A 24936-nucleotide genomic window follows, 5' to 3' on the forward strand; every position below is an offset into this window, starting at 1 on the left:
ATTTCCCGCCTATCATTATTTTTAACCCTTCTTCTAGTTTATGATGTGTCGTCGCTAACTTGCATGCTGGTCATTTTGCCACTCGTAAATTTTTAATCCATTTCAGGGTTCATACGCTCCTGACAAACTCCTTATAAACTCCTGCTTTTTAAGAAAAGAAAATAAGGGCCCTTAAAACTCCTGAATTTTGCTATTATTTCCGTACAAACTCCTTATTTTTTTTATTCTACATGACCTTAAAGATGTTTTTCTATCGCCAATCCGATAGAAGTGATTACGTTGTACCTAACTTTACCAAAATTCCGAATTATTCGTCTGCTAATACCGGAAATCCGATTTTTTCGTTAGACAAATTTCTTCCCCACATCCGAATTTTTTTTTTCCAATTTTATGTCGATTATGTAGATAGTTATTTGTAAAATAACATCTTGTAGATTTGTTAAAGTACCATTCTAAAGTGTTTTTTTTTCTTTGCTTCTATAAATTCTTTTATGTACCCCCCCCCCCCCCCCCCCCCTTGTATTTGAATTTGATTCCGAGGCGGCTCACATCAAAGAAAATGCAGTAAATGCATATTTTACTATAAATTTAGATGTTTGTGCGTTCAATGTTTTGTATGAAAACAAAAGTAAATAATATTAGAGTTGTACATATTTTTTCTGAAATAAGTTTTAAAAAATACATCTTTAAACAGGTAACTAGTCCTTAAAAAATATAATGAACTCCTGCAAAACTCCTTAAAAACTCCTTACTTTTGACTTTCAAAGTTAAGTATGAACCCTGCATTTGCGTGCGTTCGAGCCCTTAACGGTTTGGAAAAAGTAGCATTGGCTTTTTACCCACTTCTGTTAATGAAGATTTGCGAAGATAAAATTTACCTGAAAAGTTTTTGCCGAGTAGGCCTCTATCAATCGTACATTATCGACAATTCCCGTCTGATTGGCAGGATCCTACTGAGGTAAGGTTTTAAAAAAACATGTAGCCCAAAAAAAAAACCATGCTACACTACGTTTACGAACAAGATAGACTAGTTTGAGAAAAAAAAAGCACTATTTGACAACATCAATCACATGTTTGTCTTGGACAAGAACAAAGCTGTACTCAAAAATGCATAAGAGCAAATATTCTGGTAAGCTCTTAGTTTATATCCAGGTGCAGTATCAGTCAGGTTTTTCCCGATTCAGCAAACACTCGCGCTAAATTTCTTTCTTTCTTTCTTTTTTTTCTTTCTTTTTTTTTGTTTGTTTTATCAATCTGAGTGAAAAAATACTTAATTATGCTAAAAAAGAAGTCTTTGATAATGTGCAGTAGCATGCAAAATGTGCTAATCAAATCAATAAATAAATCATATTTTTACTAAAAATAATTTTGTACTTTTGTTCAATTGGTTTTGTATTGCATACTTAGGAGAAGAAGAAAAGAATGATCGTTAACCGAAAGTGGATGTTAAAAGATTGTTGTGCAATGACAACTAAACGCTTATTTACACATGACATGTGGCTTCGAAAAAACGTTTGAAACTAAAAATTGAACTGAAAGTACCTTGTTTTTGACCAGTAATTATTGCCTATCTTTAACCAGTTTAAACTTTGAGAAATGGGAAAAAAAATTAGAAATATGGTTTTAGATTTTGAGATTCCGAAACTTTGGTCTCATACTGTGCTGTCAATTTTTCTAAGAAAAACATTTTTATCCCATACTTTTTAAACTATTTCTTTCATAGCAACTGTGATTCTGTGTACCATTACATGTTTAATGGTTATAACCATAGACTAATAATAAGAGTAGACCGAGCTTTCCCAGACTTGCTGATGAAAAAATTGGTTCATGGATACATCATGTTACTGGTGGGAGGCTTGGCGAAAACTTTGGCGGCATGGTTGCTAGACGGCAGGATTATCTGTCGTTTGGCACTCGACATGTATTTCAAGACGCAATGTGTTTTCATTATAATTTTTTTCCAGGTGCAGAGATTGAACTGTTTTTCTTTTAGCTATGCATTATTTTGACATAAGTAATTAGTTTTTGATCACAGTTTTCAGTAACTTTTATTTCATTCGGAACTGCTACGTCAGCGTTGGCGTGAACGTAATGGCGTAAACATTTTGCGTTAACGCAAAAATGTACTAATCGGTATCTTAAATGGAAACTGTAGGTAAAAATCTTACCGATTTCCGATTCTTTTTGGGCGCTGGCATCTTTATTTGCTTTAGAGAATTATTACAATTGACTAAAGAAAATGCACAATACTATCTGAACGAAAAACTCACTATATTAACAAAATATTTACAACTTAGAATAGCAAATTTACAAATCAGACTCCATAAAAGATCATTCTTCCGTGTTCCATCAATTCTATTTATTTTATTTCTCGCGGACGTTGATCGTCTACTATCCATCAGTCCATGGTTTGGTTTATGAGCAGCAAAAGGATTGCCATTGCTCGGTCTACTCTTATCATAGACTAATAATAAGAGTAGACCGAGCTATGGCAAAATTTTTGCTGCTCATAAACCAAACCATGTGACTGGTGGATATCCTAGCAACAGCGGGCGTTGATCGTAGCAGACGATCAACGCCAACGCGAAATAAAATAAATAGAATTGATGGAACACGGAAGAATGATCTTTTATGGAGTCCGATTTGTAAATTTGCTATTCTGAGTTGTAAATATTTTGTTAATATAGTGAGTTTTTTGTTTAGATAGTATTGTGCATTTTCTTTAGTCAATTTCAATAACTCTCTAAGCAATAGAAGATGCAAGCGACCAAGAAGAATCAGCAAACGGTAAGATTTTTACCTACAGTTTCAATTTAAGATACCGATTAGTACATTTTTGCATTAACGCGAAACGTTTACGCCATTTCGTTCACGCCAACGCTGACGTAGCAGTTCCGAATGAAATAAAAGTTACTGAAAACTGATCAAAAACTATTACTAATGTCAAAATAATGCATAACTAAAAGAAAAACAGTTAAATCTCTGCACCTGGAAGTTTTTTTTAATGAAAAACACATTGTCTTAAAATACATGTCGAGTGCCAAACTATAGATAATGTTGCCATCTAGCAACCATGCTGCCAAAGTCTTCGCCAAGCCCTTCCACTAGTCACATGATACATCTATGAACCAATTTTCTTCATCAGCAAGAATGAGAAAGATCGGTCTACTCTTATTATTAGTCTATGGTCTACTCTTACTATTAGTCTGTGACTCTCATTATCAGTCCGTGGTCATAACTTTCATGAATGTCGCCCGCCCAGGTGTTCTCGCTGTCGACGCACCCGTACGGGTGCCGGGTGATCCAGCGGATCCTGGAGCACTGCACCTCGGAGCAGACGGGCGGGGTGCTGGAGGAGCTGCACCAGCACACGGAGCAGCTGGTGCAGGACCAGTACGGCAACTACGTGGTGCAGCACGTCCTGGAGCACGGCCTGCAGGACGACCGCGCCAAGATCGTGGCCTCCGTCAGGGGCAAGGTGCTGCCCCTCTCGCAGCACAAGTTCGCAAGGTGGGTCCCACATTTACATACTACCCGGATTTTCCGGGACACTCCCGGATTTTCGGCGTGTCTCCCGATTTTTATCGAAAATCTCCCGGTTCTTATTAAGGATAGTCGGTACCCCCCCCCCGTATACCGTCAATGTAAATTTGCACAGGTTCACGTACCTTTCTCTGAAAATCTATTAAAGATACAAGTATGAATTTTTTTCTGTACCTCAAGTAGACTCTTTCCCCTATACTGCCGTGCTAAGCACAGATGTGGTATCTGCACATTTTATCAAAATTGAGTTATTGTCACCAGGTGGTCGTTAGTAATTTAATTTACCTAAATGTCAAGTTTTTTGGCGATTTGTGAACGCGAAATATTAAAAAAAGCTTTGGGAAAAAAGTCGTAACTGCACAGTTTGCGGAGTTTGCTGAGGCAATTTGAACGTAAGTGACAAATACTAAGCCTTTAAAGTGGTATCTGCGCAGTTACCACTTTTTTCCTTAGTATTTTTTGTAGATACGACTTTTATACCTTAGTAAAGCAGCATATTTAATAATGTAGCAGTTTATTATAGCACAGAAATAAAAATTAGTTTACCGTTGAATAGTTGATACAGGTTGATAATAAAAATTAATACAACTTTGCATAATTGTTAAAGTAAATATTCAGCTCCTTCTATTCAAATGTTTATTTAAAATGTAAATTCTAAAAATGAAATGCATGTAAAATATTCATATCTAATTCTTTCATGCAAAAAAAAAAAAAAAAAAAACGCATTTCATTGTACGACCAGTAATATTTTTATTTAAGTATGGTCTGCTGTCAAATTTATCTTCGTGCTCGGTAAAAATGAATCTAGAAAATAGAACATTATAAAAAAACACATTCTTTTAATGTATAGAACAGAAAATTGTTATGGATTACAGTTTTAACTGTCCGGAGTTTTGAAAATGGTATCTTTCAGAAGGTAGATTCTGTTAGATTTGTATTAACAAAATAAAGCGAAACAGCTAACTCCAAAGAAAGCAGATGTTTTCAGTATTATTTAATGATACCTTGAGCATGTTTTACTAAGCTATTTTTGTCGTATCTGTGCAGATACCCCTAAAAATGCCTAGTAATTGTCACTTACGGTGAAAATAGCTTAGTATATGAACATTTTTTGAAAAGAAAATTTGTCGTAACTACATTTATTAATTTTAAACTAAGATTTTTACAAAAAAACTCTCTTACGGTTTTTAGATAAGTTATTTACGGAACAACTACCGCAAGTTGAGCATTTAATTAAGTCATAAATCAAAGAAATGAGTTGTAAAACTTTAATCGTCAATTTCTCATTTTGAGCACTACTGCAGATACCACATCTGTGCTTAGCACGGCAGTATACTGAAGTAAAATTTTACAGAAAGAAAGCTTAGTTTTTTTTTTGTAAAAAATTCTAATGTGTAAGTCATTGTATTTGTTTCAAAAAATACCATTTTGCCACACAAAATCAGCTCTATAAAAAAAATAATTTTCGAATATGAGGAAAAGTTTACTTCAGTATATGCAGTTAGATGTATGGAATAGGTGTTAAAAATTTCAAAGCCAAACACAATTTAGTTTCTGAGAAAAAAGAACATTTAGTTTAAGAAATACCGTTTCGAGATATTGCAATTTAAAGGGGAAAATCATACCTCATCAAAATAGGTTTTACATTTTTTTAAAGCTTATTTTAACTTACTTCTAATATCAGCACATTCAAGATGGTTGTATCATTAAAAAGGTATTGAAATGGAGTTTCAAAATACAGTCGACGCTCGATATAACGACCATCTCGGTTCCAGAGAAAAAGGTCTTTATAACGAGTGGTCGTTATAAGGGGCATAATTTAAAAATATATACACAGTCATCATTAACGCCCTGTTGTTCCAAAAAAAAAAAAAAAAAACGGTACTTTTTCAAACATTCCAGTTAAATGCTCAAATAATTTTTATCATAGGAATTTTTAGAAAAATCGTGTGCAAAATACTATGACAGAACATTAAAGAAATTTTCGGGTAGAAGATATAGGGAGGAAAATGTTACACACTTACAAATCTGCTACTACTACTGCTACCACTACAGCACTACATTTTCTGAAGATAAAACTAGAAACAGATGTTTGCCTTTTTAGCAGACGTGAATTTTGCAAAACATTATTTTCTGTTTCAGATATAGGTGATAAATTGTGTTTTTCTTGCGTTTCAAAGAAACATTTAAAAGTCCCTCGAGAACCCCCAAATCTTAAAAATCACTAGATTCAAACACCAAACTAGCAACACATCTGTAAACTCCCTTTTCTTAGGAACCTGGAAATTTCTCGATTTTTCCTCCCATTATTTTTTTTTGTGCTAGCTGCGGTGAATGGTAATCTCCCCTGCACCCCCTCTCAAAGTTGGATTTGACATTGAAAACTTCAGGCAGATGTCCGTAAACAATAATCAAGGCATTTCAAGCTACAAATTTGTTTTATTGGGAAGAACACAAGAAATAACGTCCGCCGAATTCGGTCGCTGTATTGGATTGGACGATACAGAACGGTTGTCATAACGAAGGCAAATTAACGTAGAGTTGATAGGAACAAAGTTGGGACTTTTACCACTGGTCGTTATAATGGGACGGTCTTTATAATGTGTGGTCGTTATAATGAGCGTGGACTGTATACAAAATTCAAAAAATCGAATTTTTGAAAGTATTTAGGGTACTGACTCCCCTTAATCTCTAAAAAAAATCCCTCCATTTAGGGATATTCTTGAAAAAAAAAAACCTTTGAAATAAATTTTTACATCATTTTAGCGCTCCATGGTTTGAAAGATTCCCACTCAATTTCAAACTTTAGCACATTGGAATCTGGCAACATCAGTTCTTGTTTACGTTCGCGCACTCATCGCTGACCCTGTGTTGCTTAATTTCGACATTTCTTCCTTTGCACAAAACGACCGCTATTATCGGGCACTGTGCGGCCGAAAAAAAAGTAGATTTAATCTTGTTGAAGACCTGAAAAAACTTGTCTATGATTGAATTTTTAGAGATTTGAAACTCTTTTTTTTTCTCTAAATAACTTTTCGTTGAAAAAGTATTACTTTAACTTTTATTCTTCCATTTAATATTTTCATTAATTAAACTCTGTGTGTGTATGACTCAAGGAACTTGCATAGGATTGTACTTTAAGAGATAATTAAAAATCCCTAGTTTCCCCTCGATAACATGGAAAAAAGCGACATTGAGCTACATTGAAAAACCTACTGGATTTTTTTCTTTGAATGTTGGCAGGTATGCATTTAACGATGAAGTATTTTCTGACGACCAAACGGTTCACGGATTTAGACAAAATTCTAGAAACAGGTCCATTCCCACTGCAGGGTTCGTACGCTCCTTCAAAACTCCTCCAATACTCCTTCATTTAGGAAATTTTCCCTTCAAACTCCTTCATTTTGTAAGTTACCGCCCTATAGCCAGGACTAAGGCAGAAATACGTGAAATACACCGCCAGCTCAGTCATTCCAGCCGAGGACTGCAGTTTCGTGCTAATTAGCACTCATCGGCCCGGCATAGGAAGTGAATGAGGTGGAAAACCTCTTAAGGAAGCCAAGAGTGGCAAACAAACTGGTAGCTAACATAGAATTGGTTTGTCATTTGCGTATCGCAGAACTTTCCTAATAAAATAGTGATGATAAGAATGATTAAAAATAAACAAATAAATAAAAAATTGTTAAAAAAAATAAATAAACATATTTTCAAAAAATAAAAAATAAAAAAGAGAGCTAAAAAATAAAAAGGGGGGAAAGAGGGTTGAGAAGAACTTTGGGGGGGGGGGCTAATACTAGTAGAAATACATGAAATACACCGCCAGCTCAGTCATTCCAGCCGAGGACTGCAGTTTCGTGCTTATTAGCACTCATCGGCCCGGCATAGGAAAGTGACTGAGCTGGAGGTGGAAAACCTCTTAAGGAAGCCAAGAGTGCCAAACAAACTGGTAGCTAACATAGAATTGGCACTGACCAGACGAGTGACCGAAACCGTGGTTCGGTTCAACTCGAATATACCTACCTGCCTTGCCTGCAATATTTGAGTACCAATACAGTGGTGCACCACAAATCTGCCAAATCTGCCCCATGAAAAAGTTTCCTTTCACTTGGAGAAATTTTGAAATTTCTAGCAAAAATTATTCAGAATTATTACAGGAATTTTTCGTGTCTGTTTGTAAGACGCACTGAGAGCTCACAGTCAAACTTTGACGTCATCCGCATAAAATTATAAAATTAACTTTAATCTTATCAGAGAATGTGTTATACCGATGCGATTCCTCCACTTGTTTGCTATTTTGATTCAATGTGTGGGGTCGGTCTAGAAATTCTTTTCCAGACCACACTCATCGTGAGAAAAACATGTTACGCGGGTGTTTCATATATCTGTCACCAGTATGGGAGCTGGATAAGTATAAGACCACACGTAAATACGGTTTTTGCTCCCCTTTTCTGAGAAATGTTCGAAATTAGATCTTCAGAATAGCTGAATTCTATCCGAAGCTGGACATTTGTTGTGCACATAAACTTTCTCCGTTTGGTGTGATATGATGTCTGTGACACTCTAGGGAACATTTTTCAACCACCTTGTCAACATCGTTTGACTGTTGTAAACAGGGGTGCATTCCAAACGAATCCCCGTATCTAAGAGAAAGTAAATAGGTCAAAGGGGGAGACAATCGTAGAGCAAAGAGCTGGTGAGTCGCGGAGTGTGGCTCTCGCAGTTCAAAATGTCTTTGTAACATTAAATAATCTGTAATTTGTAATATAGCTGTAAATATTGATATGTTGATTAAACGTCTCTAAAAGACCATGCATTCTCTTGTCGTCTTTACACAAGAGGTGGGATCGGTACAGTGTGTGCTATAAACAGTTTTATCTATATATGAGGCAGTGAGAAGCAAAGGGAGGTAAGTGGCAAAACCTAAAAATTTGGAGATAACCAGTACACTCGGTAGGTGAACCCCTCCTCAGTCTTGCGGCAAGAGATAGTACTAGTAGTCCTGGTAGGTACAGCCTGATTTAGATTTAAAAAAAATCAACGAAAGCCTACCTAGGACGTTGTCTATCTTTAAAAGTTGTTTTACTCAAAACTTGAAAATGTCCACTTACTTCCAGGGTTGGCAAAAACCCGGGTTTTTTTAAAAAAGCCCATGGACCCAGGGTTTTTTTTAAAAGAAATGTTTTTTTTTTCTTTTTTTTAGGGAAAATGTGGGGTACTAGTAGCATATTGTAGCGTAAGTATATGGACAAAGCGCAATAAGTGTCTTCGGAAGAAAAAAAAGCTGGAAAACTGGTTAAAATTCAGCTTTTTCTTAAGAAAAGTATGAAAGACGACAAAACCCAAGAATGGCGAAGTTTCAGATTTTTTAGTTTTCATTATTACCAATAGTTAAGGCAAAGTTACTTCTCAAATGATAAAATTTATTGTTCGTTTTTAGTTACTTTTTTTTTTTTTTTTGCATTTTACTTTATTGTATTTCATTTTGTCATGCAAAACTACTGTAGAACCTCAAGTAGTTTAGATCCCTTTTTATTGAATTTCAGCTTAATCAAGACATTTCTTTGAATTTTATGTTGCCTGTTTTTCTATTTCTGTGTACAGAATAAGAGATATTAAACTTTTTTGTAAGATAATGAAAATACTGTACATCCTGTTCTGTTTTCTGTTGACCATTTGAAAAATCTATTAATTTCTAAAAAAATATACATTTTGTTTATTCGAGATTTGTGACGTGTTGGTTTGCAGAAAATAATTCACATGAAAGCCTTTTAAGCTAGAGTAGTTTCCTCTGTACAATCTACAAATATTGAGAAAATCAGACGTGACAGGGCTTATACAAGATAATTTGAGTTATTTATAGACCAGTTGAAGAAAAAAGTTAAATACATTTATTTAAAATCTTTGAAGTATTTTTTTAATGCCGTTAAAAGTTAAGAAATACTATTAAAGTTCAAAATTCATTTTTTGGGTCCATTGTCTGTGGTGAAGAACAAATAAAAAAGAACTTTAAATTGAGAAAGTATTTAAATTAATTAATTTTTTGAAAAACTTCTCAGAAAAGTTTTAAAAACCCAAAAGTGGGCTAAATAATGGGTTTTTTTCAATGGCTTTTTTCAAAAAAACCCATCGGGTCCAATCCGGCCAACCCTGCTTACTTCCCTTTGCTTCTCGCTGTCTCATATGTTGTTTATGATTTAAAAGGGCTCATTCACAGGGTTCGTACGCTCCTTCAAAACTCCTCCAATACTCCTTCATTTATGAAAATTTTTTGAAGAGCCCTTCAAAACTCCTTCTATTTTTTTAAGAGTTCTAGACTGCATAATCTTCCTCTATAACAGAAACTTAAAATACTTCTTTTGACAACTAACTTCGTTACATAGGCGATTTTAATGCCTTTAGTAATTTCGTGCATTTATTTTTTTTTTCGACTTACAAATTGATCGTAGTTGATTCATAAATGTTGAAGGTGAGAATTTTATTAGAAGACTAAGACATTTCATAAGTGACGTGAAACATGCTTAATTGGTGCTTGGCTATTTTTTCAAGTTTTATGATTATTGTTTTTTCCTCCACCACACTCTCAGCAGCAAAAGTCAAGTTGTCTAATTGTCATTTGAATACAGTAGAAGACCGTTATAACGCCAACCTGTATAACGCAATTCTCTGTAAACCGCACTACTTTTCAGAAGTAAACAATAGGTTTTGAAGTTTAAAAAATCCCTCTGTTTTGCTTTGCAAACATAAAAATAGTCAGGCAAATTAAATTTTGAAAGTTTTTCATCTTTCCATCTTTATTCAAAGCTTTTACATTGGAAATTAGTACCTCGTAGTAAAGAGAAAATACCAGATGCTCTAGAAAATGCAGCTGTTATATGCAAACCATGAAGCTAGCAGAAGTGCAGGATTTTGATTGTGAAACATATTTATTTGTGAATGAATAATTGTAATATGGGTGCTTTGATACTCATTGCAGATAAAACTCATTCTGAAGTGCTAATAGATAGATATATTCTGAATATTAGTTTCAAAATTTGTGAAATGATCTATATAACGCAAAATCCTGTATAACGCAAAAGCTCTGGTCCCAAGGTGTGCGTTATAACGGTCTTCTACTGTATTTAAAACTACATAAGTAAATGTACTACATTAAGTGATTGCGTTAAAAAAACAATTGTTCAGTTAATCGAAGTTATGATATAGTAAAAAGGGTCATCCACTAGTGATGCCATGCCTTGAGGAGGAGACGGGCTCATGAAATTGTGACAAGGGGAAGAGAGAGGGTGACAAAAAGTGACATCACACAGTTATTGTAACTATATGTTTGTAAAAAATATGACATGACAAGAGAAGTTTGGGGGTGAAGTGTGACACTTTGTGATAAAGGGTGCAGATGGTCAAATATATTGAAAAAAGTGTGACATCGTTTAAGGACAGCCCGTTAGTACTCCTTCAAAATCTCCTTTTACTCCTTCAAAACTCCTCCAAAGCTCCTTCCTTTTACAGTAGAACCTCCACTAAAGGACACCTCCGAATAAGGGACACCTCTACTTAAGGGACATTTTTTCTGGTCCCAGTCCCTTTGAATAGGAACTTCCATGCATTTACCTCTAATTGAGGGACACTCTGTTTAAGAGACACCTCTATTTAAGGGACATTTTTTCTGGTCCCAGTCCCTTTGAATAGGAACTTCCATGTATTTACCTCTAATTAAGGGACACTGTTTAAGGGACAGTCACAAAGCCAAAAAATGCAAAAAATAATGTATAAGCGCATTAGAAGCAGTGAATTTACTGGAATTCAAGTTTCACTTTTCCTCCAAAAATTTAATGTGAATTAGGTTTGACTTAAACATAGGTATGTGAAGGAAATAAGTAATGTATTTTTAAAAGAAAAAAACTTGCTGAAATTAACATGCATGTTTTGCCCGCTCAACAACTTATTTAAGTAGGTTCAGGGCCAACGGATAGTACACAGCAACTAATTAGCTTTGGGTATAAAACTTAAAATTTGAAAATTATTTTCAATTCACATAGTATTACATTGTAATTTACATAACGTAAAGCAAATATATATAATGAATTACTTCAAAATTATTTCCATATGCTACAAAACTTTGCCATTACAAAATTTTTGATTAAATTTTAATTAATAAAATAATATAAACTTAGAAATTTGAATAATTATGAATTTTATGTAGAATATAACAAACATTTTCAGTATTCAATCATAAGGGGTAATTGTCTTAGTTTTTATGTTTATTACGATATTACACTACTAAGTACACGGCATGCATCAATTCGTCCACCTCCGAATAAGGGACACATCTATTTAAGGGACAAAATCTCTGGTCCCCTTAGTGTCCCTTATTGAGAGGTTCTACTGTATTTCTGAAATTGAGTACGAACCCTGATTCAACTTAGTCTACATCTAGGGAATTTGATGTACGTGCCGTACGAATCACTGAACGTACTTGATTCGTAAGCGTACATTAACAATAGTTGGTTTCGGAAAGGTTCAATGACTGCCACCAAATACTGAGTGCTGATGTTTTCCCGCCTTGGAGGGGATTATTGCCTGTTTATCTACCCAGCTGTCAAAATATGCCAAGATTGGCTGATAAAACTATCAGTACAGGGTAAACCACAGGGTGGCGACAGATCAGGGAAATCAGGGAAAAGTCAGGGAATTTTGAAAAAATAACAAAAAATCAGGGAAAATTGATCAAATGAAGAGAAAAAAATTTTTTTCTTCCTTGCAAAATGAAGGACTTTGATTCCCTACGAATTTTCCGTCAATTATTTGTTTAAAAAAAGTAAAATTAATGAGGTGTGATTATACAGTGCCACATATTTGTGCATCTTTTTTCGCAAGGTCAAAATATTCAATCCAAGATTGCTTCTATGTCTGTAAAGTTGTTTATTTTACCTTGCTTCAATTTTCCTTCCAAGCATTCCAAGCTACGTAAAATAAACATCCCTACAGGCAAAGAGGAAGCCGTCATTAATGACTTGGCTCCCTTGCCTTTACTCATTGTCTTGAAGTAATTAGCATACTGTTATCAAGATTTCAAGGGAAAAAATCTTTGTTTTTTAAATTAACGCTGAAAAAATCTTAAAAGTTATCACTTGGCGTTTTCAATTTAATTACTGAAATAGAATTTTGACTGAAAATCATTTTTTTTTTGCCAGGGTATTATTCACTGTCACTTCAGATTACAAATATTTCTTTAAGAATGGTTTTAATAATTTCTTAGAATTCTTATGTTAACCGGTGTTCCTGGAAGTAAGGTATTTGTTTTGGATTTCCTTTCCTACAATATTTCTCTCTCGATAATTTAATATACTATTTTACCAAAAAAAAAGGAACATCTTTTCAAAATATATTTTTAATTAATAGCTTGAACTGTTCTAGACACTGCATTTTTTAAAAATATGCAATGCTTTTCAGGTAGAGCAAAGAAAGGAAACCATTATCATTGGTAACGCAAATCAGGGATATTTGGTGAACTTGGTGATGTGGATCGGGTAAATACCCAGTGGGTAGGTAAATATTTTTTGGGTATTTACCCAAGGCCTGGGTAAATACCCAAAAACTGGGTATTTTACAAAAAAAATACAAAAAGTGAATGGAAAATTCTTTTTTTTTTAAATCTAAATATGAAATAACTGGTAAAATTGATACATACTTATATACAGTTTATATTTTTTATTGAAAGACTTGATGAAATTATGGAAGAAACATATCGTGTGAACCAAAGAATCTTTCTTTTCAATGTCATAGTTGGAGAAGTATAAGCAATTCAGTGATTAACTTCAGGATTTCAAAATCTCGATCTAGGTTAGTCATATCCAAAATGAAAAAAAAGGAAGCAGGAGGGATGTTTGGAAGAATAAACTGAGAAGTTATTAAGACTATGATGTTATTTATTTATTTTATTGCTGTTTAAGTGATAACGTGGCAAATATAGAAACAGTTTTCGCATTAATAAGCAAAAAACAAATCAAAATATTGTTTTCTGTTGCCTTGCTCATTTGCATTTGTTCCCCGGTACTTCATGATGAAAATTTATTCAAACTATTTTTATTGACATTTTGTTACATTTTGATGTCATGCAGGGATATATTACTGGGTTATAAAAGACTAGGACCTTAAAAAATTGATGTTTACTTTTTTTGCAACCAGTTAAGCTTTTTACTTTGTAGAATGGCTTTTTATATTTGAAATTAGGCTATCGACATTGATCAGGCATATCCAACACATTTAATGTGAATATCATATCAGATTGCTACGTTGTTTCACAGAATAATTCTTTAAATACGTGATCAAAATACAATTTTTTGGCAAAAATTTATTGTTTTGTATATGGTTGGTTACATATATACATAGTGGAATACACACAGAAAAGTATTTTAGTTGAATATAAATTTTTGAAATAAATACCCAGGTAAATACCCATTTTGGGTATTTACCTGGGTATTTACCCCTAAAAATAAATACCCGGGTATTTTACATCACTAGGTGAACTTAATCAGGGAAAAGTCGGGGACCTTTTTTTCCCAGTTCCTGTTGCCACCCTGAACCAGTTTCATGTCACCGTCAACTCTGGTAAATACCCTTTTTGATTATTTACCCGGGTATATACCCTGGTTATTTACCCCTAAAAATAAATACCCGGGTATTTTACATCACTAGGTGAACTTAATCAGGGAAAAGTCGGGGACCTTTTTTTCCCAGTTCCTGTTGCCACCCTGAACCAGTTTCATGTCACCGTCAACTCTTCAAAAAGTTTTGTTCAAATTTACTGCTTTTGTGATCCGACATAGTGTTTGATTTCTCTTGTTGTTTTTCTTTCCAGCAATGTTGTTGAAAAATGTGTCACCCACGCCTCTAGAGCAGAGAGGGCAATTTTAATTGAAGAAGTCTGTACTTTCACCGATGGGTGAGTATTGGATTTGTGTACGTAAGGGGGAGAGCTGTTCCTCAAAGTACAGTCAAACCTTGATATCTCGAAACCCTTGATGTCTCGAAGCAAAAATTTTCCCCAGCATTTTCTATAAAAACCCCTGTGTATTTCCAATAGTTATCTCGAAATTTATTTTTCGAAAAACCCTCGATATGTCGAAACAAAAATTTTCCCCAGCATTTTCTATAAAAACCCCTGTGTATTTTCAATAGTTATCTCGAAATTTATTTTTCGAAAAACCCTCGATATGTCGAAACAAAAATTTTCCCCAGCATTTTCTATAAAAACCCCTGTGTATTTTCAATAGTTATCTCGAAATTTATTTTTCGAAAAACCCTCGATATGTCGAAACAAAAATTTTCCCCAGCATTTTCTATAAAAACCCCTGTGTATTTTCAATAGTTATCTCGAAATTTATTTTTCGAAAAACCCTCGATATGTCGAAACAAAAATTTTCCCCAGCATTTTCTATAAAAACCCCTGTGTATTTTCAATAGTTATCTCGAAATTTATTTTTCGAAAAACCCTCGATATGTCGAAACAAAAATTTTCCCCAGCATTTTCTATAAAAACCCCTGTGTATTTTCAATAGTTATCTCGAAATTTATTTTTCAAAAAACCCTCGATATGTCGAAACAAAAATTTTCCCCAGCATTTTCTATAAAAACCCCTGTGTATTTTCAATAGTTATCTCGAAATTTATTTTTCGAAAAACCCTCGATATGTCGAAACAAAAATTTTCCCCAGCATTTTCTATAAAAACCCCTGTGTATTTTCAATAGTTATCTCGAAATTTATTTTTCGAAAAACCCTCGATATGTCGAAACAAAAATTTTCCCCAGCATTTTCTATAAAAACCCCTGTGTATTTTCAATAGTTATCTCGAAATTTATTTTTCGAAAAACCCTCGATATGTCGAAACAAAAATTTTCCCCAGCATTTTCTATAAAAACCCCTGTGTATTTTCAATAGTTATCTCGAAATTTATTTTTCGAAAAACCCTCGATATGTCGAAACAAAAATTTTCCCCAGCATTTTCTATAAAAACCCCTGTGTATTTTCAATAGTTATCTCGAAATTTATTTTTCGAAAAACCCTCGATATGTCGAAACAAAAATTTTCCCCAGCATTTTCTATAAAAACCCCTGTGTATTTTCAATAGTTATCTCGAAATTTATTTTTCGAAAAACCCTCGATATGTCGAAACAAAAATTTTCCCCAGCATTTTCTATAAAAACCCCTGTGTATTTTCAATAGTTATCTCGAAATTTATTTTTCGAAAAACCCTCGATATGTCGAAACAAAAATTTTCCCCAGCATTTTCTATAAAAACCCCTGTGTATTTTCAATAGTTATCTCGAAATTTATTTTTCGAAAAACCCTCGATATGTCGAAACAAAAATTTTCCCCAGCATTTTCTATAAAAACCCCTGTGTATTTTCAATAGTTATCTCGAAATTTATTTTTCGAAAAACCCTCGATATGTCGAAACAAAAATTTTCCCCAGCATTTTCTATAAAAACCCCTGTGTATTTTCAATAGTTATCTCGAAATTTATTTTTCGAAAAACCCTCGATATGTCGAAACAAAAATTTTCCCCAGCATTTTCTATAAAAACCCCTGTGTATTTTCAATAGTTATCTCGAAATTTATTTTTCGAAAAACCCTCGATATGTCGAAACAAAAATTTTCCCCAGCATTTTCTATAAAAACCCCTGTGTATTTTCAATAGTTATCTCGAAATTTATTTTTCGAAAAACCCTCGATATGTCGAAACAAAAATTTTCCCCAGCATTTTCTATAAAAACCCCTGTGTATTTTCAATAGTTATCTCGAAATTTATTTTTCGAAAAACCCGCGATATGTCGAAACAAAAATTTTCTCCAGCATTTTCTATAAAAACCCCTATGTATTTTCCATAGATATCTCGAAATTTATTTTTCGAAACCCTCGATATGTCGAAATTTTTTGCACAGAAGCAAGTTTCAATTGTCGTGTTGCTTCGGCAATTTTTGTAGTAAAACCAGTACCAGGGACAATTGCTTAATGTTTTTCATCCCTTTTCTCGGAAATTTTGTGAATAGGGGATTGGGGCAAGATAATAGGGGAGTGTTGTCATGAAGGGGGTGCAGTGTTTTCCCCAGAGTTTAGAATCTTTGTGCATTTCTCTCGAACATGTTGTCCACTTTGAGGAAAGGGGTTCGATTTTTCGTCCGTCAGTTTTAAAGCGAAAACGGAAAATGCGTTCCTCGTTTTCTTCATTCCGCTTTTTCTAACTCCTACAAAATCGCTGCTGAGAACTTTTTGAATGCGACGTTACTGGTTGAAGATAAAATTAGAATTTTTAAACTTTTAGGCGAAAAAAAACCAAGTTGAAATTTTTGTACATTTCAGAATCTCATCCTGTGCACTTTCAGCAATTAGAAAATTTCAAATCTAGTGAAATATTGAAGACTACTTTATTGATCGTAATTCGAAGTCGTCCCATAGTACATATATAAATGCATATAGCGTACGTGTGTGCATACTTGTCAAATCTACTGTTTTTAACGGGAGACTCCCGTTTTTTGCTTCCATCTCCCTATTTACCTTTTTTTACTATTTTCTCCCGTTTTTGCAGTTTTTTCATGAATTATCAAGAAGTTTCACTTTCTTCTCACTAGATGGCGCCCCCTGTTCTAGTATACTAATGTCAGGGAATAAGAATTTGTCCAATTAATAACTCATTTAGTAAAAATTAATTTTTTGGCAGCTTTCCACATTGCATGTTCAACAAAGCACGTGCTTTGCCGAAAATTACAACAGATTTCAATCCTTTTGCATCTTGAAAATATTTCAATTATTTCGAAAGTTTGAAGTTGTTTTAACATGTACTACCCTAAACCTACTTATTTTATATTTCATTTTCACTATGTATTGATTTTTTTTTTGGGGGGGGGGGATTTTAGTAATTAAACTGTTGTAGCTATACTTTTTCGATAGAGACTGGGGAATGTAAGAAACTTTCAGCAAATTCTCTCCTTATTATTTGGTTTTTCCTTTGTAGTGTATTTTTCTTGCTGCTACCAATTTTCTTACATCTGTCAAAAATCCCCATTTCACTTTAAATTTAGTATTCATGTTATTTAAAAGCATAATATAATAATTCTGTTGTGAAGATATGTCGCTGGTGAGTCATACATATACCTCTAGTGGAATATCCTGTTTTTATTCCTTCAGAGGTTGGCAAGTATGGTGTGTGTAAATGTGAGAGTTAGTAGTGTAATTTTTTAAAAACCTTGTTAACTCGAAAACTCGATATCTCAAAAATTTTTCCCGTTCCAAGAGATTCGAGATATCAAGGTTGTACTGTATTTGGTTTATTGTTAAAGTAATGCAAATTTATTTTTAAACTGCCTATAAAATATGAACACGAGTAATCTACGAGGCTTATTCTTAAAGTAAGGTTCGTTTAGAAATAAAAGAACGAGTATAGATAGAGCAAAGACATTTATTGCACAAAAATCTACCACCCTTACGCTATATTTCGACATTGCTCCAGTGATTTTCCAAGCATTTGTCATAGCGTGGTACAGGTTTTTGTGTACCTATTCGTACAAATTTGCCACCTGTGTAGACGACCATGAGAACTCTCAAAGGGCTTTGGCTGGGACGTTTTTGAACATCCTCTGGTCTGCCCCCACCTCGCTCGCTGCAACTTTCATTTGTTTCGGCATCTAAAGTCTTTCTTAAGTGGTCTGTGGCACAACAGCAACAATGAACTCAGAGAACATGTTACCCCATAGTATTATAGTAGTAGTATACAGTAGAAGACCATTATAACGCCGACCTATATAACGCAATTCTCTATAAACCGCACAACTTTTCAGAAGTAAACAATAGGTTTTGGAAGTTTAAAAAATCCCTCTGTTTTGCTTTACAAAAATAAACGAGAAATACGCAGACGACAATCTATTACGATTTATCTTTCTTATTGTTGCATTAATAAAGCTATTTTTATTCGCAAAAAAAAAAAAAAATCAACACCTCTTGGAGCGATTGGAGTCAAAATTGAACCGAAGCCTGTTTACGTATGGATTCACATATATTCCAAATTTCAACCGGAACGTAGCATTAGTACTTGAGATAGGGCACTCACAATGGAAAAAAAGAACGGGTGATTGCGCTACCCCCCTTTTTAGCTGTTGACACAAAAATGAAATCAGCTCTTATACCCACTAAGGACTACTTGCCGATAAATTTTTGTTTGATTCCGTTCGTTATTTCTTGCGATACAGTAGTCACAATTGACGACAAAAAACGTTCTATAGCTCAACCCCCGTTTGAGTTATTGTCACCAAAATTGAATCAGCACCTGTTCCTGTTAATGGCAACATATGGACCAAATTTTGTTTGATTTCGCCAGTTACTTCCTGAGGAATAGCAATCACGTGTAACTCAAAAAACGTCCCATTGCTCCACCCCCCTTGGAGGAATTCGCGCCAAAAAACCAATGGGCACAAGTTCACATAGGGGCACATATGCGTACCAAATTTCGTTCGATTTCATGTGGTAGTTTTTGCTGTAGAGCGGCCACAAAAAACTGGTCACACACAGACGTGACACACACACACACACACATACATACACACACATATACACACACAGACAGACAGACATTCTCCAAAAATAGTCGAAATGGACTCAGCACACCTCAAAACGTTCGAATCCGTCAAAATTCGAAATTCGAAAATTTGCACGAATCCAATACTTTCTTCTATATATTAGATATAGAAGAAAGTAAAATGGGTAGGCAAATTAAATTTTGAAAGTTTTTCATCTTTCCATCTTATTTCAAAGCTTTTAAAATGAAAATTAATACTGATAGTAAGCAGAAAATGCCAGATGGCTCTTGAAAATGCAGCTGTTATGCAAACCATGAAGCTAGCAGAAGTGCAGGATTTTTATTGTGAAACATATTTATTTGTGAATAACTAATTGTAATATGGGTGTTTTAATACTCATTGCAGATAAAACTCATTCTGAAGTGCTAATATATAGGATATATTCTGAATATTAGTTTCAAAATTTTTGAAATGATCTATATAACGCAAAAGCTCTGGTCCCAAGGTGTGCGTTATAACGGTCTTCTACTGTATTTAAAATATTCTAAAAGTTATGTACTATATTTTTTATGATGTATTAATGCATCATTAATATAACAATGTAATACAGTAGAATACCTTTATAACGCCAACCCATATAACGCAATTCTCTATAAACGGCACAACTTTTCAGAAGTAAACAATTGGTTTTGAAGTTTAAAACCCCTCTGTCTTACTTTGCAAACATAAAAATGGTTAGGCAAATTAAATTTTGAAACAGCAGAAGTGCAGGAGTTTGATTGTGAAACATATTTATTTGTGAATAAATTAATTGTAATTGTGGTGCTTTAATACTCGTTGCAGGTAAAACTCATTCTGAAGTGCTAATATATAGATATATTCTGAGTATTAGTTTCAAAATTTGTGAAATGACCTATATAACGTAAAAACCTGTATAATGCAAAAGCTCTGGTCCTAAGGTGTGCATTATAACGGTCTTCTACTGTATAACAAAATATCATGATATTTTTGAAATAAATATTGGATATATATATCGGTGAACCCTGGTCAGGAGTACCTTTGTATCACATGTAAAGTTTCAAAAAATGTGCTTATCCCATTTTAATTAAACTATCAACGTAAGTGCAGGATGTCCGCGTGTTTGGAAAGATGAGGAGAGTCGTAGAAAGTCATGAATTTCGATTCTGATCGAACATGGTCATGGAAAGTCATGATTTTCCGCAAAAGAATGCTCAAAAGTCATGGAAACTGACTTCTGGTCATGGATTTTGGGTTCAAGAGCATGCATATTTATCAAATTCTACAAATTAGGTGCGAAATTTTCGCATCTTAGCCGTTTCTCATGCATTTGCCGATCAGTCCCGATTTTTCACGTTTTGAAATCTGATTGCATCTGCTTCTATAACACTCGCTCGTTTTTTTTTACGATGTTATTCTACCGTTTGAACGTTTAAAATTTTGTGTTTAGCATTATTTTTCATCTCCTTATGTGTCTAGTTGTGTAGTTGGGACTTGTATATTTTAAATTTTGCCGCTGGCATTAGACTCGAAAACATTAAGTCATTTCCATCTGAGATATTGAAGGAACTCATAAAGATTTTCATCAGTTTTCAGCAATCTTAAGCTGAAACACATTTTAGAAAATAAAATTGGTTTAAGGAATTCATCGAGGACATTTAGGACATCGTTAAAATACAGAAGTCGGCAAATTTTCATTCGGGAATGTTTTCGATATTTGTAGCCCATCCTAAAACTTTTATCTAGTAATGTCTGGTAAGTTACTTATTAAGTACTTAAATTTAATGTTTTATTTTCTTCTTATTATTTGTTTATTTTATTCATTATAAACATAATTTTTGTATTTACTGAATTATTGCCTGTCATAGATTTTTTTCAGAAAACTTCTAGCTTTAGAAATAATAAGTTTTAGATTCATGGTTAATAAAAGAAAATATTTATTTTAAAAAATACAAAAGAAAAAAAAATCAAGCTTAAAAGTTTCGCTGTTCACCAGCAGTTTTATGCCATTATTGCTGCATGTTAAAGCTACTTTTGTTTAGAAAATTCTCTTTGAAACTAAAACTTTTTTTCAGTATTTTTAGTTATTGAGGAATTATTGTGTATTATCAGATTTTTCTGAGAAAAATTAAGTTTGTTTTCATGTGGATTTTTCTTACCAGTATAAAAATGTTGTATGATTTACTGGAATCCAAAAAGTATTTCCAAAAGTTTTAGATTTATAAATGTATGTATAGTTGGTAGTAAAATAATTAAGTGAAACTCTTAATTATTTCATGTGTATCACTAGTCATCGGTGCATGAATTGGTTTTTCGTTATAATAGTAGCTGAGCTCGTGGATATATGATTAGGAAGGAACAGACACCCGAAATATCCATTTTGATGATCTCCGAGTTAATTACGACGCTTTTTCTCGTGACGTCTGTATGTATGTGTGTATGTATGTCGCATAACTCGAGAACGGAATGTCCTAGAAAGTTGAAGTTTGGTACGTAGATTCCTAGTGGGGCCTAGTTGTGCACCTTCAATTTTGGCTGCATTCGGATGTTCCTAAGGGGGTCTTTTGCCCCTTTTTGGGGGGAAATCATTGTTCATTTCGATGTAAACTCAAGTGGTTTTGTAATTTGGCGGACACTTGACGATGTATCACCAGTCTTTTGGTCGCCAACTTGGCGACAAATTTGGCGGATTTTTGAGCAGATTGCTTATTGGTCTCATTTGACCGTCTCCAGGTTGCATCCATGTCCTACACACACGCGCATACATACACAACTACACACATACACACAAACATGTACACTTACACACACACACATACACACAACTACCCATACATTCATGCCTGCACACAGACACAAACATATGCAGTGCCCAATACAGGCTGGTTTTGCTACCGTTTTCCGGTACCTTCACAAAAATCTTGTTTTGAAATCGGTACTTTCACAAAAATCAAGTAATAAAATCAGTAGCTTCATAAAAACATCAAAAATTTCAAAAATTCACATTTTAAAATATAAAATTTATTTCTCTGTTAAAAACAAAATTTACTCATAAAATACTAAGCAGGTTTATATGAACAATCGCTTAAATAGAAACCTTTTTGTAGTATTTTAACTCATTTTTAGCTGTTTCTCGCCAAAGTGTATTTATGCAATAGTATCGCAATCTTTCAACATCTGTTTCGGGAAACCGTTTTTCTCATAATTTTCTATATTGTACACAGTACATAGCACATTAAGCTGAAACTATGATGTTATTTTTTGTACTTTTTAGGTTTTTAGCGCCCCCCCCCCCCCCCAAAAAAAAACGAAACCTGTAAAAAATAATACTAGATGACATTTACACTGTTGGAACTAAAATTTCACTTATTCTACTTCTCTTTTATAAAAATGAGGATGCCTCTTTCTAAAATTTCACAAAAACAGTGCTAATGATAAAAAGAACTTTCACAAAAATAAAATGATGCAATACTTTCACAAAAATAGGTAGCGAGAAAAAAATCCTGGATTGGCCCCTGATATGCCTACACACACAGACACATACCCCCTACACACAAACACACATACCCCCACACACAAACACACTCGTGATTGCGAAAAGTACAATTTGAATTCAAGGTGTCAAAATTCAAATTATTATTATTTTTTTTTTAAATCTGGTTTCAATTTGCCACTGTTGGTGATATTTAGAGAGTAAACTATTGAACCGCATTAAAACTGCCAATAATGGGGAAATGACATTAAATCGGAGTAAAAGGAAGTCATGTGATGCACACATCGGCTCGTTTCTGAAACACTGCGTCCCGTGCGCAGCGGAAAGTTACGGGCGGGTTACGGGCAGAAGTCGCAGATTTCCGAACCGAACTCAAAATGTAGCGGATGCGTGTGACCCATAGACTAATAATAAGAGTAGACCGAGCTTTCTCAATCTTGCTGATGAAGAAAATTGGTTCATGGATGTATCACATGACTGGTGGAAGGGCTTGGCGAAGACTTTGGCAGCATGGTTGCTAGATGGCAGCATTATCTATAGTTTGGCACTCGACATGTATTTTAAGACAATGTGTTTTCATTAAAAAAAAATTCCAAGTGCAGAGATTGAACTGTTTTTTTTTTAGTTATGCATTATTTTGACGTTAGTAATTAGTTTTTGGTCAGTTTTCAGTAACTTTTATTTCATTCGGAACTACTATGTCAGCGTTGGCGTGAACGTAATGGCGCAAGCGTTTCGCGTTGAAGCAAAAATATACCAATCGGTGTCTTAAATTGAAATTGTAGGTAAAAATCTTACCGTTTGCCGATTCTTTTCGGGCGCTTGCATCTTTAACTGCTTTAGAGAGTTATTGAAATTGACTAAAGAAAATGCACAATATTATCTAAACGAAAAACTCGCTGTATTAACAAAATATTTACAACTCAGAATAACAGATTTACAAATTGGACTCCATAAAAGATCATTCTTCCGTGTTCCATCAATTCTGTTTATTTTATTTCTCGCGGACGTGGATCGTCTGCTACGAGCTGTTGCTGGGATATCCACCAGTCACGTGATTTGGTTTGTGAGCAGCAAAAGGGTTGCCATAGCTCGGTCTATTCTTATTATTAGTCTATGGTGTGACCGAATGTTAATGTCTCCCTCTCCCCTGCAGGCCCCACAGTGCCTTATACACCATGATGAAGGACCAGTACGCGAACTACGTGGTGCAGCGCATGATCGAGGTGGCGGAGCCCCCCCAGCGCAAGCTGCTGCTGCACAAGATCCGTCCGCACGTCGCCTCCCTGCGCAAGTACACCTACGGGAAGCACATCCTGGCCAAGCTGGAGAAGTACCTGCTCAAGAACGACCCCTCCACGCCACCCGCCAACGGTCCCATATAAGCCCCCCCCCCTCCCGGTCGGACCCCCCACCCCTCCGGCGGTCGAGACACCGGACTCTCCTCGGACTTCGGTGCCGCCCGGGACCGATGACTGACTCGAATGGACTCTTTCCGGACCGCGAGTCGTTCCGCGACAACTCAAACGGACTCTTTGTGGGTCGAGAGTCGTTCCGTAACGACTCGAACGGACTATTTCGGGACCGCGAGTCATTCCGTAACGACTTGAACGGACTCTTTACGGACCGCGAGTCGTTCCGTAACGACTGAACGGACTCTTTCGGGATCGCGAGTCGTTGCGTAACGACTTGAACGGACTCTTTCCAGACCACGAGTTGTTCCGTAACATTTTGAACGGACTCTTTGCGGGCCGGGAGTCGTTCCGCAAAGCCTAAGACTCTTTCTGGACTGCGAGTCATTCCGTTCATGATGACCGTTCGATGTCTTGGACTTTCGAGAGACTCATATGTTTTTTTTTTTTTTTAAATTATCATTTTAAGTTAAATTTTTATTCGGTGCTCAAAATCATAAAGCATTTAACTGTTACAATACTATTGAGTGAATGCTCTTTGAAGGTAATATAATTAACAAATTGTTTGTTTCAGAGCAACGACTTTAAATTTAAAAAAAGATAGAATTTAGTAATTTTGTGATTGAGTTTATTGACCTTTTTTTTCATATGTATCTGTATTCAAATTTGGCCATTGTCCATTGGATTCTGTGAAGCATTGAAATATGTTGACAGTGTTACTTAGAAATTTTCCCTTTTTTTAAAAACTTAATACATTAATTGGCATATGTTGTGATGTAAGATGGAAAGTGTTAACTTTCTGTATTTGCTCATTACATTCTTGTAAAACATTTTCCCTCATTGGCTTAAAGGAAGAGACATAATGTGTGTGTGTACGCTCGACGCCTTTAGCTTTAATGACTC

General features: G+C 34.7%; 1 protein-coding gene across 1 annotated transcript in view; it reads left to right on the top strand.

Moving 5' to 3' along the window:
• The window catches only part of LOC129232432 (pumilio homolog 2-like), a gene marked incomplete at its 5' end in the record, with an annotated part of 89629 nt that extends 65623 nt beyond the window's left edge, over nt 1–24006 (top strand). Inside the window, 3 exon segments of the mRNA XM_054866577.1 lie at nt 3263–3510; nt 14399–14482; nt 23778–24006. Coding sequence (XP_054722552.1) covers nt 3263–3510; nt 14399–14482; nt 23778–24006 — 561 coding nt within the window.
• Between the last annotated feature and the right edge of the window lie 930 nt (nt 24007–24936).

The sequence above is a fragment of the Uloborus diversus genome, unplaced genomic scaffold (genome assembly GCF_026930045.1).
Source record: "Uloborus diversus isolate 005 unplaced genomic scaffold, Udiv.v.3.1 scaffold_12, whole genome shotgun sequence".
NCBI lineage: Eukaryota > Metazoa > Arthropoda > Arachnida > Araneae > Uloboridae > Uloborus > Uloborus diversus.